Below are 18,596 nucleotides of genomic sequence, written 5' to 3'. Positions count from 1 at the left end.
TTCCTCCCACAGAATAGTTTTCATTTAATTCAAACAAAGTCTTCATCCGAAAGTAGCAAACGTCACCACTGCAATTTGGGGATATTCAAGACCTCTGGCTGTTGCATAAAAATGTTATACTATACTCCAAAAGACAGAGGGTTGTCTTGTTTCAATTCCATGCAAGCAGGACTTTCCGAGTGCCCCTCTGAAGGAGGGGAAATTTCATTGGTCAAGAAGCAGGGTGGAGTGGGTGGTGCAAATTTTAGAATGACTGTGGACTTTTGATATTATTACAACTCACTGCTCTCATCTCTTTGTTCCATGAAGCATGAATTTACAGCTCTCAGAGCAAAAATTCAACAAATATTTATTGATTCCATTAATCTGTTATTGGTATCTGTTCTGTCTCCTGCTCATTTTCACAAATAATTTAGATTTACTACACAAATGATATGAATATTTAGCCAAATAAATGACTGATGACCTTAGGAGCGAGTGTGCCCGCTCTGGGTATATAGCAGCATGGCTACATAAAAGTTGGATTTCAATAAATTAAATGTCAATATACTTGAGATAAGATCCAAGAGTAATAGGCATTATTACACTAACCTTTCTTTCCCCTTTCAACGCAAGAGCGTATCCTGGGACAGTAAAAGAGGACTAGGGGTAAAATGATTTAACAACATCTTCTCTATATAGAATTTTTAAATAATGCCAAAATTAGATGAGCATTTTTAAAATTATTTCCTTAGAGATAAGAAAAGGAGTTTGAATGTTTAGATTCTTCATTTCTCCTTTAGTTTCTCTTGCTGTGTTGAAGCCCTATAACAACTAGAGTCCTGTAGAATCAGCGCCCTTGGCAGAGAGCAGCCAGCACCAGCCACAGTGGGCTCCTTAGGAATTGAACTGGTGTTTCTCAAATTTGTCATGTTGAAATCATTGAGGTTAGAGTGTACTAATTGCTTTGATTTAATAAGCTTACAGATTGGCTCCCGTTCAAAATGTTTCTAAATCAGAGAAGGAAAACATATATCCTCTAACAATACCTCTTTCTGCTAACAGGAATTCATGTTTTGCACAAAGTTGACTCACAGGAAGACATGAATTTTCCCCAAGGACATATACATCTTTCCGGAGATTTTCCAGGCGCAATTTAACAATGGTGAACAATTCCACTGCATGTTTCTGGAAGCAAGTGCGATATAATATCTACTCTGTGCCTGTCTTGTTATGGTGAACATCACAATAAATATGTATAAGGATACAGTTGTTTTTTTATTTGTTTCTCATTTCTGTTTCACTTTTTTTTTTTTTTTTTTTTGGTTTCCTTCTGTGCTGTCTAAAAGGTGCTTCTGAGGAAGACTTTACTGATTCCTTTTCAGTGGAAAATAAAATAGACTTTACCTGGCACTGACGTAGAACACAGGGTTGTGCAGGACTCTGCCATCTGAACGAGCTGTTATAGGTACTTCCTTCATAGGTGCAACCTAAACGTGAAACACAGAAGCAGGAAAAAGACCAAGAGTGAATATGTGTTTCCTTTTTCTTTGGAGCAAAAGAAGTTATGTCTTCTAAGCCAGGACTAGCAATAGCAGGAACCATCATGTTCCTTGGCTATTTTCTCCAAAACACAACTAAGCCTTCTAAATATCCACTTGGTTTTCACTTACATTAATTCTTTGACTACTAAGCAGATTAACCCCCAAGACTATGTTTTCAAATGGAAAAGCATGGATTGATGTACTCTCTTGGCCAAAATGCATGACCTCATGACTTTATGCTCACTGATGTAGGAGGAGCACCAGGGCTAAAATCACCACTGTGAAAGGGGATTTTTCATAAGGCGTAAATGAACACAAAATTGCTGAAGGTCAAGAGGGAAGGTTAAAACATGGTAGGAAATAAAAGCAGGATATTAAAATACAGGAAATGATTATGAAATTCTATATGTATCTAAGACTCTTGGCAAGCTACTGTCTTCACCAGATGAAAACCTCCCATCTCTTGCCTCCCAGTTTAAGGGCTATGATTTCACATTTCACCTTGATCTTACTTTAAGTAGTGAACTAGATTAAGGAAATCTGAAACCATAAATTTATGGGTTATCACAAGTTAATTCACCAGCCAAAACAGAAGTCATGTTCATTCATTGGCAAAAACAAGTCAAAGGCCAAAGATCCTCAAAAGAGGAAACAAGCCATTTAGCTTAAGTCCCTGTAGAAAGAGCCAAAGAAATAATGGCACAAGGATCACAGCCTCGATCTTAATTTAGCTTGACCAAATATCGCCCTCCACCTTGTGTGGTACACTTTCAGGGAAGATGTTACTGCCTATGTCACTAGTCACTGTATATTAGATTATGAGGAGCCCACCAGGCAAAGGGTCTTAGGAATTACAGTCTGACTGCTTAGCCCAAGGAGTACAGAAGCAGGAACACATACACGGGATAACGCAGAAATAAAAAGTCCTGCCTCTTTGTACCAATGACTGACTTCTGACAAGCCAATCAACCTCAATCCACATCAGTTTTTCTTGTCCAAGATACAGACAGAAGATTCATACCTCCTTCCCTGAATTCTTTTAGATACTGCTGTGGTAATGAAATAAAATAAAATAAAATAAAATAAAATAAAATAAAATAAAATAACGTATAAAAGCCCTCTTTACACACACAAAAAAGAATCCTAAAGTCCTGAAGAAAATTTCAAGAGACAATTTCATAACTTGGAACCATGATCTGAATTCTCAGAGAATTATGAATGATTGAAAAGAGCTCAGTAATACTCTTCTCTCTAGTTCCTACAAATCAAATTACTGAAGTACACAGCTGATTGGAAACATATTAGGGAAATGCTTTCACTATATATTTTTTAATTTCCTTTGCATGAAGTGTTACAGTGATAAAATGTTCAACCACAGGAACCCCTAGCACACTTACAAATACTTATGCCAAACCAAGAATGAATACAGTAAATTTTCAACAATGAAAACCAATATAAAACAATTTGGGCTAGCATAAATCTTACTGAACAAACACACTTACAATAGATGTTCCATGCGCATGTCTGATCCACTAACACAGACTCACTTGGATAATAAATAACTTGTTCCGAGAGATGGAGGCGGGGAAATCAGAGGACCAAATCCAATTCATGTTAAGTCCAAGTAAATATGAAACGCCTGCCAAGTCTGCCAGTGGAGTTTCCAAATATGTTATATATTTTCATCCTCTGGATTAAAAAAAAAAAAACTGAAAGAAAGGGCGATTTTCTGCTGCTAATAGAGCAAGCAAAGATCTTGCCTTTTTTACTTTGGAGGAGGAAGTACACTACAAAACCATATAGACCAGGCAGGAACTGCCAGCCAAGAGACTGTTCCTACACAATGCCAGGTCATGCGTGAAGGGTCCCAGGAGTGGGACAGGCCTCTCTGGATTATTCCACTCAATACGGGATAAAAGGTATTCAAACAAGTGGTCCACAGTGCAGAGAACCTAGCAATGCTTTCTCCCTCAAGTAAGTGTCAGTTGGAAGGCTGGCTCCTCCACTGTAGTTTAACATACAAGACCAAGGTCAAACTGTGAAGTGCTCATTGCTTCATGTTCACATGTCAGCCTACCACAGCTGAGTCCACGGAACAGATTTTCCCAAACGTTGGATGAGTCTGAACAACAGAATAGACTCAAAACATTTGTGTTAATCTCTTTAGCAAGTACAGTCCATGCCTTTTCCTTTTTCTACCTGCCTTCGCCAACATCAGCTAGTACAGAGACCCAGGACACCAAACATTCTAGCAGACTGCGTATCTAAGGACTTCCTGGGGTTAAAATACTTTTTAAATGGACATTTTCACCGCACTTTGGATTTCTGTTCTAAGATAAACATGTTATTTAATGCAAGACACTAACATGAGCTATGTGAAGACTTACATATACATAAAATCAAAGAGAACCTCATGCTTACCTCATGTTATCTCTTATTTTGTGTAAGGCAAATTTCTTTATAATAAATTATATTTGCCACCGATTTTATGCTAATAGGGAAGACAGGCAGTGTCTTGCCCCTCTTTTTTTACTGAAACCCCACAGGAGGAATATACTAAATATCTCTTACTGGCCAGGGTAGAAAGAGAAGCAAAAATATATTTCCATCATACCTCAAGGCAGTGCTTCTCAAACTACCTCCAGTGAAAGACAGTTTGTTTTGGTTTTGTTCTTCCAATCCAATGTGGACTGATCTCTTCAAAAATATAATAAAAATGAGCTACTCAAAAAATTCCATTTAAAGAGCTAACACAAAATAGAAGCCCAGTTTCTTGTATTATATGTAATAGGCATAAAATTACTCTGTCAAATTATAACAAACATTTATGGGGCACCTCAATGGCTCAGTTGGCTAAGTGTCCAACTCTTGATTTTGGCTCAGGTCATGATCTCACAGTCATGAGATTGAACTTGCGTGAGGCTCCACGCTGGGTGTGGAGAATTTAGGTCCTTTCACATCCAGTTCTAGATGGGTGATATTATTCAGGCACTTTCTAATGCATAATATCCTTTCCATAATATCCTTTGCATTGAGATTGAAATTAAAGGACAGCAGATTCAGGAACTAAATGAAAGGTGGGTAAATGGGACAGAGGAATGGTCAGGCAACCCGTAAAGTAGCTTTTCCTTTTTCTTTAAATACTTTTAAATCAACTTTTGACATGGGAATTTATAAATATTCATTAGTTTTCTTCTGATGACAGAAAGTTTCTCAGATTCCACAAGCTTCAATGAAACTATCCATACTCCAGCAGGAGGAAGTAGTTACTTTCTGATGAAACCACTACTATATATTGAGAACCAATAGTTCTCAACCTAGGGCAATTTTACCCTCTCCCCATCTCCCACCCAGGAAATGCTTAATAATGTTAGAAGATATTTTCAGTTGTCACAACTGGGAGATAAGAGTATTATGAGCATCTAGTGGGATGCTCTCAACACTCTACAATGCATGACAAAGGGTCAACCAACTCAAAATGTCAGTTGTGCCAACACTGAGAAACCCTGATCAAAACCATCACATCCCCCAATAGCTCTTCTCTACAAAACTAAACTAAAACAAAAACAAACCTCAACTAGCTATATTAACTTATGTATGTAATTTTTGCTTTTTATATGTTAAATATTTTCAGGGTGGGGAAGAATTTCAGAGCATTTTTTTTTTTAAACAAACATACTCTTATAGAGAAGCTTGGCCTGGTCAACTAGTCAATTCAGAAAACACATGGCAATGGTAACAGGAAGTACACAAATAAATTGAATCCACAATTAAGCAATAAAATTCATTTTTCCAATTAGCTGTGACCTCTTTCAACAGTCACATTATCCCAAGGGAGAGAGAATACCACACATTTTCATCATTGCTGTTAAAATAGCTGTTAAAAATCATCAGGGTCATAAAAAGTGGCATTGGCCTTCTAATGAGCCTTACCTCCACCTGGTCTCACCCTAAAAGGGCTTAACCTTCTCAACTGTCAGGTAAACATTAGTCTAAGAGCATATAGTTGGATCTTACCATTACCAATAACAACCCCAAGCACCTCCCAACATAGCCCCAACCTGCCTTTCCGGCCCTTTCTTTTTCATTCTTGGAACTCCATCTAGGTCCCTGGGATTATCTACTCTCCTTAACCATAACAAACTTGAAGGCTTCTTCAAGCAAATTCAAGGTCTTCACCTTGGGCTACCTGCCTCCACCATCCCACTGAAACATCACTCTCTCTGGCTGCGGCTGCCTACTAAGTACCCAATCCAAAGGACACTCTTTACCTTACAGGTAAGAATACCTTACGTCTTTACCTTACAGGATTCTCTGTGGTGTCTGGCCACCCTTCCTTTCTTCCACCCTTCTCCCCACCACCACAACACACACACCTTCTAGATGTTCTCTTCTAATTACCTATCCATTGTCTCCACTCCTTCTTCAACTAAGCTTCAACTAAGCTGCTGGCTGTTTCTCCCCCTGGAATGCTAAAACAGGCTTGCTGACTGTTTCTCATGGGCTACCGTGTGTGCTCTTTCAGACCTTGGTCTTATTCTCATTCATGCTTACACTCTATCAATGACTAATGGTTCATAGCCTGGCTGAGGTGTAGACTGATATCTATCCCCAACCTTTCTTCTCCAAACCAATTGGATAAGAGTATCTAGAAGGAGGAAGTGGGAGAGGATTTAAAACCTTTACTATAAAATTGAAACTTCTTAGCATATACAGCTGTCATGCCTGGTCTTGACTTACTTCTGCATTCTCTTATCTGCTACTCCCAATCTCCCCACACTGCAGACGTGCTGCACTTAACACACTCCAAATATGCCCAGAAGATCTCATCCTATGATTTTGCAAATGCTGGTCCCTTCTTAAAAAACCCAGATCTCATCCATTCCCTCCTTCTCCACCATCCCCACAATGACACATAGGTTACCCAAGATCTCCTTCTTTGCCTGGCCAACTCCTTTAAGACTCACCTCAAGGTCATAGCTTCTGGAAACCCTTCCTAGAAATTTCTCCACTAAAGGAGTGCTCCTGTGCTCTTTCCCCATGTGTAAGTGGCCTTTCAAATGTCTTTTCCAGGTCTCTGACAGTACTTTATGTGTATCAGTTACTTAAGAAGTGTCTAATTTCACTAGGAATACATAGTAAGCACTAACATGCAGCTATTCCTGCAAACCACAGGAAAAGAATTTTGAAAGGATGACATTCCTTGGACTGCCTATCTTCTCTTATCAGGTGGACCAGTTCAATTCAGTATTCTACTTCCAGAAACAGCAAAGCTTTCCTGGAGCAACTTTGATGTCAAAATCTGTCTCTTCTAATACTGACTAACTCTACCACGCCCATGGACCAGGCAGCTAGGGCTGAACATAATGAAGGAAAGTCCTTGAGCATCCAGTACTTACCAAACCTTAGAAGTGAGAAGCTATCAACAGTTTCCAGGTCCCCTCTTCCCATGCTGTGCGAGCCTCCTCTTAAGTAAATTTTCAGGAAGGCGACTTTCTTTCCCAATTCCACTCTGGTCCCCCAAATTTCTAGTCTATCCTTGTCTTTCACGGGGGGAGGGTTAGCAAACTGTAATGCTTACTTAAAGCAACGTTGGGGTCTTTGAAGTCAGTTCATGCCACATGGTACAGGGAAGCAGAGCAGACAGTCCTGCCATTCTTTGCTGCTTCCGGGCCACCTGATAGGGTACCCCCACCCCTGGGACTTGGTCAATAAGCCCCAAATTACCCCAGTCGAATACAATTTTTTTAATGAACCACTTTTCAGACACTGTTCTCCAGAAACATATGGAAGTATAATCAAGAGGGATAAACATAAAATCTGACTAGCCATTCTAGGGCTTATATCGTGTCCTTAGGAGTTCATTTAAAACAGTCTTTTATTACTCTCCAAGGCTGTACCTACCATGAATCCTGCAGGCAATTTTGCTTATTTTTGGCTAATGGGAATTTTATAGTCAAACCATTTCCTCAATCCCAAGAGAAAGAATCAGCCCCATGAACTGAGTTCTTAAACAGTGGTGTGTGCCCCCCACAACATTCTTTTTCATGGCTTTTTTTTGTTTTGTTTTCCAATTAGATATTAAATATAGCATTGAAATCAAATGATCAACAATAGAAAAAGAAATGGCAGAAAGCGATTTCACTTAATTTTTGATGGTTCTATGAATAAAATCCCAAATATGCAGAAATATCAGAGGAATATAGATGATTTGCAAATTCAACTCACTTCACCAGTATAAAGGAACATAAAATTGCCACGTGACTTACTTGGATTTCTAATCTATGTGTTTATTGAAGACCATAAAGTGAGGAAATTGTGGCTTACAGAGCCAGTCTTGTAAGTTCATAAGATTATAATACATACAATATCTGGCATTGATATTAAGGTAATAAAACAGATTCTATGAGCCACAAATAAATTAGTATTCTATGCAATAAAATATGCTTTCAAACTTTTAGTGTAATTAATACAATAAAGGAAATATGCAATGCATTAAGGTAGAAAAATGCTTGCAACAACTTTTTTATATGAGCCACATCACCCATCATTCCTGTGTTTGATCTGTTCTTACCATAAACCCTCCTGAATACGGGAGTGCTTCTCCCTCTGGACTGAATTGGCATTGCAACAGCCACTCCATCCTCAGCACCCCATTGTCAAATAGCCAATACCCATTGCTTCTCAACAGGCATAGGAGAAAGAACTGGGTTGAGCTCATATGGAGCAAAAATGGAAAAAGAATAAAAACAGGAGAGACTGTCCTGTTAAGTCATCAGACTGGTTTTCTAATGTGGGCAGGGAAAATGTCGCCAGAGGTCATTTCCAAAGTAGAGTTCCAAAAAATATTTTCAGAAATATCACATAAATAATCCTCCGACAAGAGAAAAGCAAAGAAGAGAGAAAATAAAAGTCACTGCATAATTATTAAAGGTGAGGCACTGTACAAAGAGTTTTCACATGTGATTTCATTTTATCCTCATAAAAAGAACTGTAGGACAGAGAACATTTTACCCCTATTTTTTTTTTTTAATGAGGAAATCAAGAAAGGCTAAATTACTTTCTCCAGGTCATACAGCCATTCTTTTTATCTCACTCCAAAATCCATGTTCCATTCATTATTTGGTTCCTGCCAGGCACACAGAGGAAGCTCAGAAAGTGGAAGCTTCAAAAGTAAAAATGGCATCCCTGGGGAATGTGACATGCTGCCTCCCAGTGATACTTCAACATCACATTCCAGTGATGTCTAAAGACCAAGATGATAAAGTAAAATGCAGGTTTTGTGGCTGAAGAGGCAAGACCTGACTTTGGGGGTCTATGTTTAAACTCTGTTCTGAACGTCTTTCCCTTTGGTTGTCAGTCATGCTATGCCATAGGCCTTTTGGAGCAATAAATAGTAAGGGATCAAAAGATCAAATTCAAACATCTAAGTTTGGGTTCATGCATTTTTCAAAATAGGAACACGTTTCACACTTTGGGGTACACAGCAGCAATCTAAGAAAATAAAATTTATTTGACAACAGCCAAACAACCAACAATTTCATAGGGTAAATTATGGGGGTCACAGATAAAGAGTCATGAATGGGACCCTCAGTTTCCCCAAAGCAATTTCAAGGACATCAGAGAAATGTCTTTGACTAGCATGAAGAAGAAATGAGTTATATACAACATACATATGACATGCCATCTGTGTGATTAATGTATTGACCTGCACGATGTTTATACTTTGGGAAGCATATTACACAGATGTAACCTTTATGGTTGATTAGATAGGATGCATAGGGCTTACTGCAGAAAAACTGTCAGAAATATCACCCCCCCCCATTTTTCTTTTACTTTTTATTTTGGAAGAATTACAGATTCACAGAAAGATACAAAAAAAGTATTTTTTTCATGCACCTTTCACCCAGCCTCTCCCAGTGTTAATGCCTTGCATAACTATAGTAAAATATCAAAATCAGGAATGGACATTGGTGGAGTCCACAGAGCTTATTCAAATTTTACTGGCTTTACTGGCTTCACATGCACTCAGGAGTGTGTATGTGTAGCTGCATGCATGTGTGTGTGTGTGTGTGTGTGTGTGTTTCTATGCAATTTTATTACATGTGTATCTTTGTGTAACCAATAAACATTCAAAGACATTCAAAACATTCACAGACAAGGCCCTCTCAGCCTATTCATTTATAACAACACTCACTCCACTAGCCTTTATCCCTAAGTTAGGACAACCATTAATCAGCTCTCCATCTGTATCATTTTGTTATTCAAGAATGTTATGTATAAATGGAATCATATAATATGCTGCCTTTTGAGACTGGCTCTTTTAGAAAAATCGTTTTGACATACATCCAAGTTTTTGCATGAATCAATAGCATCTTCCCTTTTTATTGCAGAGCAGTATTCCACAGTACAAAAAAAAAAAAAAACAGTTTTTTGAACCACTGAAGAACATGTGGGTTGCATCCAGTTTTTGCCTACTATGATTAAAACTGCTGTGAACATTTGTGTATGGAGTTTTGAGGTCACACTGGTTTTCATCTGACTGGAATTGCCCAAAAGAACAATTGCTAGGGTATATGATTAAGTGTATGTTTATTTCTATAAACCATTATAATCATGTCCAGAGTAGCTGACTCATTTGATATTTTCACCAGCAACATGTGAGACATTTCTGACATCTTTACCAGCATTTGTTACTCATGCTATTTTTTTCTTTAGCCATTTTGACAGGTGAGTAGTAATATCTCACTGTGGTTTCGATTTGCATTTTCCTAATGGCCAATGATATTGAGTATCTTCTTGTACTTTATTGCCATCTGTGTTGACATTTAAGTCAATGATCAATTTTGAGTTCATTGTTATATAACATATGAGGTTTAGATCATGTTTTTTTGGTTTGTTTTTTGTGTTTTTTTGCCTGTGTATGTCTAATTCTTCCAGCACCACATGCTGAAAAGGTTAGTCTTCTTCCATTGAATTGCCCTAACACCTTTGTCAAAAGTCAGTTGCGCATTTTGTATGAGTCTATTTCTGAGCTTTCCATTCTGTTCCATTGATGTATATGTCTACTCCTCAGCCAGTACCACGCTATCTTTACTACTACAGCTATATTAAAAGTCTTGAAATTGGGTAGGCTGATTTTTCCCCCTTTATTCTTATTTTACAAAATTATTTTGGTTATTCTAGGTCTTTGGCCTTTTTATATAAATTTTGGAACAAGCTTGTCTATGTCTGCAAAATACCCCTGTTGGGCATGCCCCTTTTTATACCATTTAAAAAATTATTTATATGGGAAAATCAGGCTTGATGCATACATCATCTAGGAGCCTCTCCCCTGCAGGATGAAGCCTGCCTGTGTTTGCCAAGTATACTTTCATAAAGCATTTGTCAAAGAGCAGTCCAAGGACTGACTACATCCCTGGGGGGCCTGGGGCGGGTTGAGGGGGGGCGGCTGTAAGAATGCAGATTCCTGCACCCATCTTTTTCTTCTTATCTGCCACCTCCTTCACCCGGGCTCTTTTCTAGAAGGTTTGAGCTGCCTTATTTGCTTGGGATGATTTTAGGACTGTGTGGCCAGTAGAAAAGGTGTCTGATTAAACAGCCCAAACTAAAGAGTCTTCTGAGAAGCTGTGTGTGGCCCCCCTTTGATATCATGCCACAAAATCTGAGGCAGGTCTTCATTACATTTAAAACATGGATAGATAAGGCATTAAAGAGAAAAATTCACCTTCTCTGAAAACAGGACAGAATTGAAAACGACCTTCGCCTATTGGCAGAAGCTGTAGAAGAGATTGCCAAATATCCGACAAGAAAAGTAGTCATTGATGGGCATGATCATACTTGAAGAGGGATGAGGAGAATTTGCCACCAACAGATAAGCCTAAACCTCATCTAACATGGAGTTCAAGGAGAGGTGCTTAATGGGAGCTCTGTGCTATCAATCATCTGTGCTTCCTGGATTTAAAACCATGGATTTCTGGATTTTAGCTTGTCAACAAAGCCTTATCCTTTAAAATGCATTTCTTGGGGTGCCTGGGTGGCTCAGTCAGTTGAGTGTCCGACTTCGGCTCGGGTCATGATCTTGCGGTCCGTGAGTTCGAGCCCCGCGTCGGGCTCTGTGCTGATAGCTCGGAGCCTGGAGACTGTTTTGGATTCTGTGTCTCCCTCTCTCTCTGCCCCTCCCCTGCTCATGTTCTGTCTCTCTCACTCTCAAAAATGAATAAATGCTAAAAAAAAATTTTTTTTTAAATAAAATACGTTTCTTTTGTTAGTGGCATTTGTTAAAAAGAAGAAAAAAATGAACACCTAGCATGTAGTCAGTGGTGGGCTTCTCATGTTTAATAATCAGCTCTACACAAGAGAAAAACCCTGATTTTGCAGTGTGTTCCAATTTCCAAGGTGTAAATACTCACACCATGGTCTATTTCGAGTGACCAACATGATGTCACTGAACAAACTCCAACACACCACTGTGTACAGAGCTATGTATTTTAACAGTGGAGGCTGATGGGTCTGTGAAGCTTCTTCTCTTCCTAATAGCAGACCATGAACATTTAGCTAGAGTTTAGGACATTTCATGGGCGTCAAAGGTTATGCTGTTTATTCTATACACCTAGATAAATAACTTAAGAATACCAACAGTCACATATTTTCACCCACATTATATCTGGCCCTTCTTTTCCTAAACCTTCCCCTATACACAAAGTCATAATTGAACCAGAAGAACATTAACTCCAGTGGCTCCCAGGCCTGTTGAACATCAGAACCGCATGGGGGCTAATTAAGAATACAGATGCCCAGTGGAAAGAACCTAAATGTCCACTTTGCTGGATGGATGGATAAACAAAAGATGTTCTATGCACACAATGAATTATTACTCAGCCTCAAAAAGGAATGAAATTATGAAATATGCTACAACATGGAAACCTTGAAAATATTGTGTTAGGTGAAATAAGCCAGTCACAAAAGGACAAATACCGTATGATTCCACTTATACAAGTCACCTGGAATAGGCAAATTCATAGAGACTGAAAACAAAATAGCGGTTACCAGGGGCTGGGAAGGGAGAATAAGAACTTATTGTTTAGTGGGTAAAGAGTTTCAGTTGGGGATGACGAAAAAATATTTTTAAATAGATAGTGGTAATGGTTGCATGACAATGTGCATACATTTAATGCACTGAACTATACATTTTTAAATCACAATTATATGTATTTTACCACAATAAAGAATACAGATGCCTGGGCCTCACTAACTGGAAACTAAGACTCACATGGTCTGGAGTAGGACTCAGGCATCTGAATATCTCACAATCGGCCCTGGCCATTCTGAGGCACATCCAGGTTCAGGACCCTTGTGTTTGACAGAAAAGGAAACCAAGGTCCAGAAAGCGGTGGCTTGGCAAAGTCAAATAACTAGAAGTGGCAGAGTTAGTTAGATTCTGCATCTAATCCCAAGTCTAGTCCTCTTTTACTTCCTTCTTCAAATGATAGTTTTTATGACTATCCTCTAATCCGCAGGCCCCAGAGCACAGAATTCCTTTGTCTAGATGCGTGAAAATATTACCCTGGCATTTGCGTTTAGCTCCTGAATGTGGTGGGGATTCCAACTTGTTATCCTTGCATTCACAGCCTCATCAAGGTGGCCATACCACAGTCCTCAGAACCCAAAACATCAAAAACTCAAGTGCATTTTTAAATCTGATCCCTCTGTCTATCCCAGGTATGGCTGAGAGAATCCCCAGACAGTCTCAGGTAGGCACTGGGCTGCTTCATGGGGTAAACATCAGCTGGTCAATGCCCAAACATGTCTGCAGATAAACATCTTGAGCCCTTTAACCACCAAGCTACTGGAAGCATAATTAGCTGGCTATGGTAGAAATAAGCTCATCTGAGTGAAGGATGCACTCAAGTTCATGGACATACCAATGTACTTTGTTCACCTGCATTATCATCAATTCTGTTGAATATTAGCCTCTCTAGCAGACAGTTTTCTAAGGCAAACACACATTAGCTCTCAAAATGAGATTCCTCTCAAAAACAACACCTAGAAAGTACCAATTTTTTTTTCTGAAGATAAAGAGAGTAGTCCCTGATCAAAGCCCATTAAGAATGGTTATAGTCGATGGAGCACCTGGGTGGCTCAGTCGGTTAAGCGTCTGACTTCAGCTCAGGTCATGATCTTGGCAGTTTGTGAGTTCGAGCCCTGCGTCGGGCTCTGTGCTGACAGCTCAGAGCCTAGAGCCTGCTTCCGATTCTGTGTCTCTCCATCTCTTGGCCCCTCCCCTGCTCATGTTCTGTGTCTCTCTGTCTCTCAATAATAAATAAACGTTAAAAAAAATTTTTTTTAAAAGAATGGTTATAATTGCAGCATGGTGATCATTTTAAAAATAATAAATAGATGCATGTACATTCCTGCATCTTCATAAATAGATATGTGTCACACATAAAGACATACTTTCAATTTTGCAGTTGCCAAACTTAAGCAAGAAATCAAAGAGAACCTAGACAGGCACTGGGGGCTTCTGCGTCAAATCATTTCTTTCCTGTAGTTTCTAATGATGCACCCCAACTTTCCATTCAGAACACCTAGCTTTATTTTTTTTTTCTCAGTTCGATAGTTTCCATGAAACGATGCCATAAGAAGCCTCAAAGGAGATCAGAATGTTTTGATTCCAAGACATTTTCAGATGATAAGCATCACTGATTTCATTCCTATAGTGAAACATAAGACAGGAAAGGGGTGGGGGGAATCATCTTAAAGTACAGAGAGGTTTACGCTTCACGGCGGGCAAGTTACAAGCAGTCACAGAATAGTTTTAAGAGCAGCTGCAGAAAACTTAAAGCCAAATTAGAGGTGTGTTTTATATGATGTGATAAAAGAAAGCAGGTAATCATATCAAAATGAAGGCAACTAGGAAATCTGAAGTCCTAACTGCATAATATTACTTGGTAACTTTGTACAATACAAGGAAAGAGCTACCAAAAATTACATTGAGGTTATCACTAAGTCTGTTAATACTGAAATATACTACAGCCACCACCACATAAAAATACACAGAGGCGGTGGTGATTTTAAGGACTTTTTTTTAACGTCTATGGAATTCAGTGAAGAAACAATAAAGTATCAGGATCGTGGGACTGGTTTATAAACATTCAGCCATTTTTCATTCCTGTTTATACATTGTTATTCTTTCCCTGTAATTCTTACTCAACTCTTTTTTAAGCTATGCAGAATCCAAAAAGGACATAAGATGTATTAAGATGCACATGACCAAGTAGTAATATCCTAACTATGCAGTTGACATTATGAGTTACTAACTACGGAAGACTGAAATTTGGTCCAAATTTTCCTATCTTCCTCTCACTGCCCTTTTGCCAACATATATTCAGTAGGCAACCATGGTGTGCCAGGCACAGGGCTCACAGCCGAGAATACTACAGTTGCTACCTACACAAAGCCTCCAGTTGAGTGGGAGTTACAGAAAACAAAAATGCTAAATGACAATTGTGCCTAGTCTTAAGAAGGAGGGATTTTATGACAAGTAGCCGTGGAGCCTAGGAAGTGATGCCTACAGTGAGAAAGGGTACATGTTAACTACATGACATCGAATGGAAAAGCAGCCCATGCACAGGAAACAGTATGTGCAAAGCCCCATGGCAGGAAGTGAGTACAGAACACAAGGGGAAATGAAAGAAAGTCTCCTATCTGGAGAAGTCCAAAACAAGAGAAGGATAGAGGACAGGCAAGAACCAGACCTTGCGGGCTTGGTGGCCACCAAACCGGAGAAGGAGAGAAAGTAGCCAAAAGTCAGCATTTGCTAGCACTTACAGTGTGCAGTGTGATCCATAACCTATCTCCTAGCTCTAAGCATCATTCTCCATAGATGCTTCTATTTGCCATGCATCCCAGAACTGCTCTCAGTATGGTTGGTAGACTTCGAAGATGAACCCCAAGATTTCCACTCCCTGACATATCCACCTTGTGTAATCCCCTGCCCTTGACAATGGGCATGACCTATGAATGTGATGAATGGCACTCCCATGAGTAGGCTATCTCACTTAGCAAAGGTAAAGAGATTTTGCAGAGGGGCACCTGGCTGGCTCAGTCAGTTAAGTGTCTGACTCTTGATTTCAGCTCAGGCCATAATCTCATGTGCTCTGTGCTGGGCATGGAGCCTGCTTAAGATTCTTTATCTCCCTCTCCCTCTGCCCCTCCCCCACTTGCGCTCTCTCACTCTCTCAAAAACTAAATGAATGAATGAATGAATGAATGAAGACATTTTACAGGTGTAATTAACATTCTTAATTGGTTTGACTTTGAGCTATTAAAAAGGGAGACTATCCTGAGTGGGCCTGACCTAATAGGTGAACCCTTTATAAAAAGGTCTGTAGGTCAGAGAGATGCTCTCCTCCTGACCTTGAAGAAGCAAGCTATTTCACAGATGCAAGGAACTGAATTCTACTAACAAAAACATGAGCTTAGAAGATGACCTTGAGCCTCAGATGAGACCCCAGCCCTGGCTGACTTTAAATGCAGACCTGTGAGACCCAACTACACCATACCCAGAATCCTAACTCGTGGAAACTATGAGACAATAAAGAGTGTTATTTTAGGCCACTAAGTTTGTCATCGCTTGTTATGCACAAACAGAAAACTCATAGACTACGCATCAGCAGCTGAATGGAGAGAACATCTGTGTTTTAATACAGCTGTCAGGCCCACACCTGACTGAAGTACTTTACATTTTATACAACAGGGAGACCAGGGCCATCAGCCTCCTCCACCACAATGAAAACATCCTCAACTTGCCCATTTTAGAAGAGTGAAAACTGATACACCCAAGCCAGTAGCAAGCCTTGGAAATCTAATCTTCTAACTTAAAGGCAACCACAAACTCTTCACTTAAACTGCCTTCCAAAATCCTACAGAATTTAAAAAACAGAGGCCCTGAATAAAAATGGGTTGAGACAAATTTGAAAGCTGATCTCTGTTTCATGTTTTCTTACTAGTTTTAACAACTAAAACAGATTTTTGTAAAGTATGATTTTAATGTTAACAAGATTTTTTTTAACATGTAAGGTTATTTTTATTTAAATGGTTTATATTATGGGAAGCCAATCTATGAAATCTAACATTTTATGCATCTTTATTCAGTGAGAGAAAAAGAGGGGAAAAAAATAAACCCCTCTAGTTCTTTTGTTATGTTTTTTTTTCCTTGTCTTTAAAAACCTATAAACAACCCGCACTCAAATTTCTGGGGCTAGTAGATATATTTAATTATACTTCATAAGTTAAAATATATATGCAGGCATTCCATTAATCTAACAACTTTCATCAAGAAACATATCAAAAATTCTCTTAAGCTCAAAATCATGGTAAAAATAAGCAGTGGCAACTGGAAATGAGTAGCTCAATGGTGGGATGTCTTTCAGAGCACTGCAGATCCCCAAGATGTTTAACTGATAGGTGAGAGTCTCGCATTAAAACTGCTAGAAGTAAAGCTAGTGGAGACTTTCGTTTGGTTGAAAATTAAACACACATACACAGTTATTCAGAGGTTGGCTCCAGAAGGATCACCAAGAATCTGGTTGTCTCCAGTAAAGGATACCAGGTGACTGAAGTCAAAAGTGGGAGAAAGCCTTTGACCGTACATGCTTTGTGTAGTTTTAATTGTATGAATGCATTCTCTATTAAAAATATTTTATGAAAGCAGGTACACACATACTCATGAAAGACCAAACTCATCTAAGTTGTCCCAGTGGGACATTGCTGCAGTATAAACAGTCACAGATACTGAAGAGGAAAAAAACGTTACGTTAGGGATTCCCAAAAAATGTCGGTTAGTAAAAAAAAGTCACCACCTCCTAAGCCACGTGTTGTTTTCAATCACCTCCACAAAACTTCTCTACCCACATATTTCCCTTGAAATTGTGGGTTCACCCAAGCCTATAAAAGCCCATGGAGAGAGAAGGGCTATGGCAAGGCAAATACTGAGGCTAGCATATCTCTCCTTTATTTCCAGAGCCCTTCTAATTCTCTAAGTCTCTCCTCCCTCCTTCTTATCTCATAGGCCATGTGATACCAGGAAGAACAGAGCATTTGGAGTCAGTCCCCTCTCCCACCTCTCAGCGACTGTGGGATAGTCAAAAACATCACTTCATATCCCTAAGCAAAGTTTCCCCATCTGTTAAATCAGAATAATAATAACCACCCCCTCAGGGCTGAATATAACAATATCTACAAAAACCTGAAGATTGGAATTTGTCTTTTCTTCCAAAATATTCTGACTCTAGTTCACAGTATAGTTTAAATGACAACTAGAGCATTAACCTGAAGGCAGCTGGTTCCTTGTTTGGGTGTGAAACCTGGGGCAAACTATATCTGGGTAAATCACATATAATATCTACCAAAGAATTTGATCATGTCTAAAAAAAAAAAAAAGGGAGGGGCGCCTGGGTGGCGCAGTCGGTTAAGCGTCCGACTTCAGCCAGGTCACGATCTCGCGGTCCGGGAGTTCGAGCCCCGCGTCGGGCTCTGGGCTGATGGCTCAGAGCCTGGAGCCTGTTTCCGATTCTGTGTCTCCCTCTCTCTCTGCCCCTCCCCCGTTCATGCTCTGTCTCTCTCTGTCCCAAAAATAAATAAACGTTGGAAAAAAAAATTTTAAAAAAAAATAAAAATAAAAATAAAAAATAAAAATAAAAAAAAAAAAGGGAAAACTGAGGTTGAGGAAAGAGCCACTCTTTTGTTTGGGCAACAATCAATGCACCCTTAGGATTGCCAAAAGAACTCTGGTTAAAAGCAAACAACTAGATCTGCACAAGGCTAACAGCCTTTCCATCTTAAACTGTTTAAACAATAGGACAATTTACTCTGTCAACATAGGGAGTGTGATTATTTTTAAATAAGCCTTTTTTTAAAGGTCCATTCCTGTTCTATGGTATGTGACTGCCTCCCCACAAACAACCACAAGCAGTATGGTCATCTTCCAGGTCCCTCTCCAAACAACACTGAGAAGAGGCCCCTTATTCATGACCTTGAATTGTATAAAGACAACATATAGTTAATAACGTT

General features: G+C 39.2%; 1 protein-coding gene across 1 annotated transcript in view; it reads right to left on the bottom strand.

Annotated features, from left to right (window-relative positions):
- The window catches only part of BMPER (BMP binding endothelial regulator), a 251,126-nt gene that overhangs the window by 193,089 nt on the left and 39,441 nt on the right, over window positions 1-18,596 (bottom strand). Inside the window, exon 4 of the mRNA XM_047096890.1 lies at window positions 1,387-1,469. Within this exon, the coding sequence (XP_046952846.1) occupies window positions 1,387-1,469 (83 nt within the window). The remainder of the gene's footprint in view (window positions 1-1,386; window positions 1,470-18,596) is intronic.

This window comes from Lynx rufus, unplaced genomic scaffold, assembly GCF_022079265.1.
Source record: "Lynx rufus isolate CCGP_SWC_20201006 ecotype Redwood Valley unplaced genomic scaffold, mLynRuf1.p SCAF_4, whole genome shotgun sequence".
Taxonomy (NCBI): Eukaryota; Metazoa; Chordata; class Mammalia; order Carnivora; family Felidae; genus Lynx; species Lynx rufus.
The sequence above is the reverse complement of the archived record's forward strand: the minus strand, read 5'-3'. Positions and strand labels throughout refer to the sequence as shown.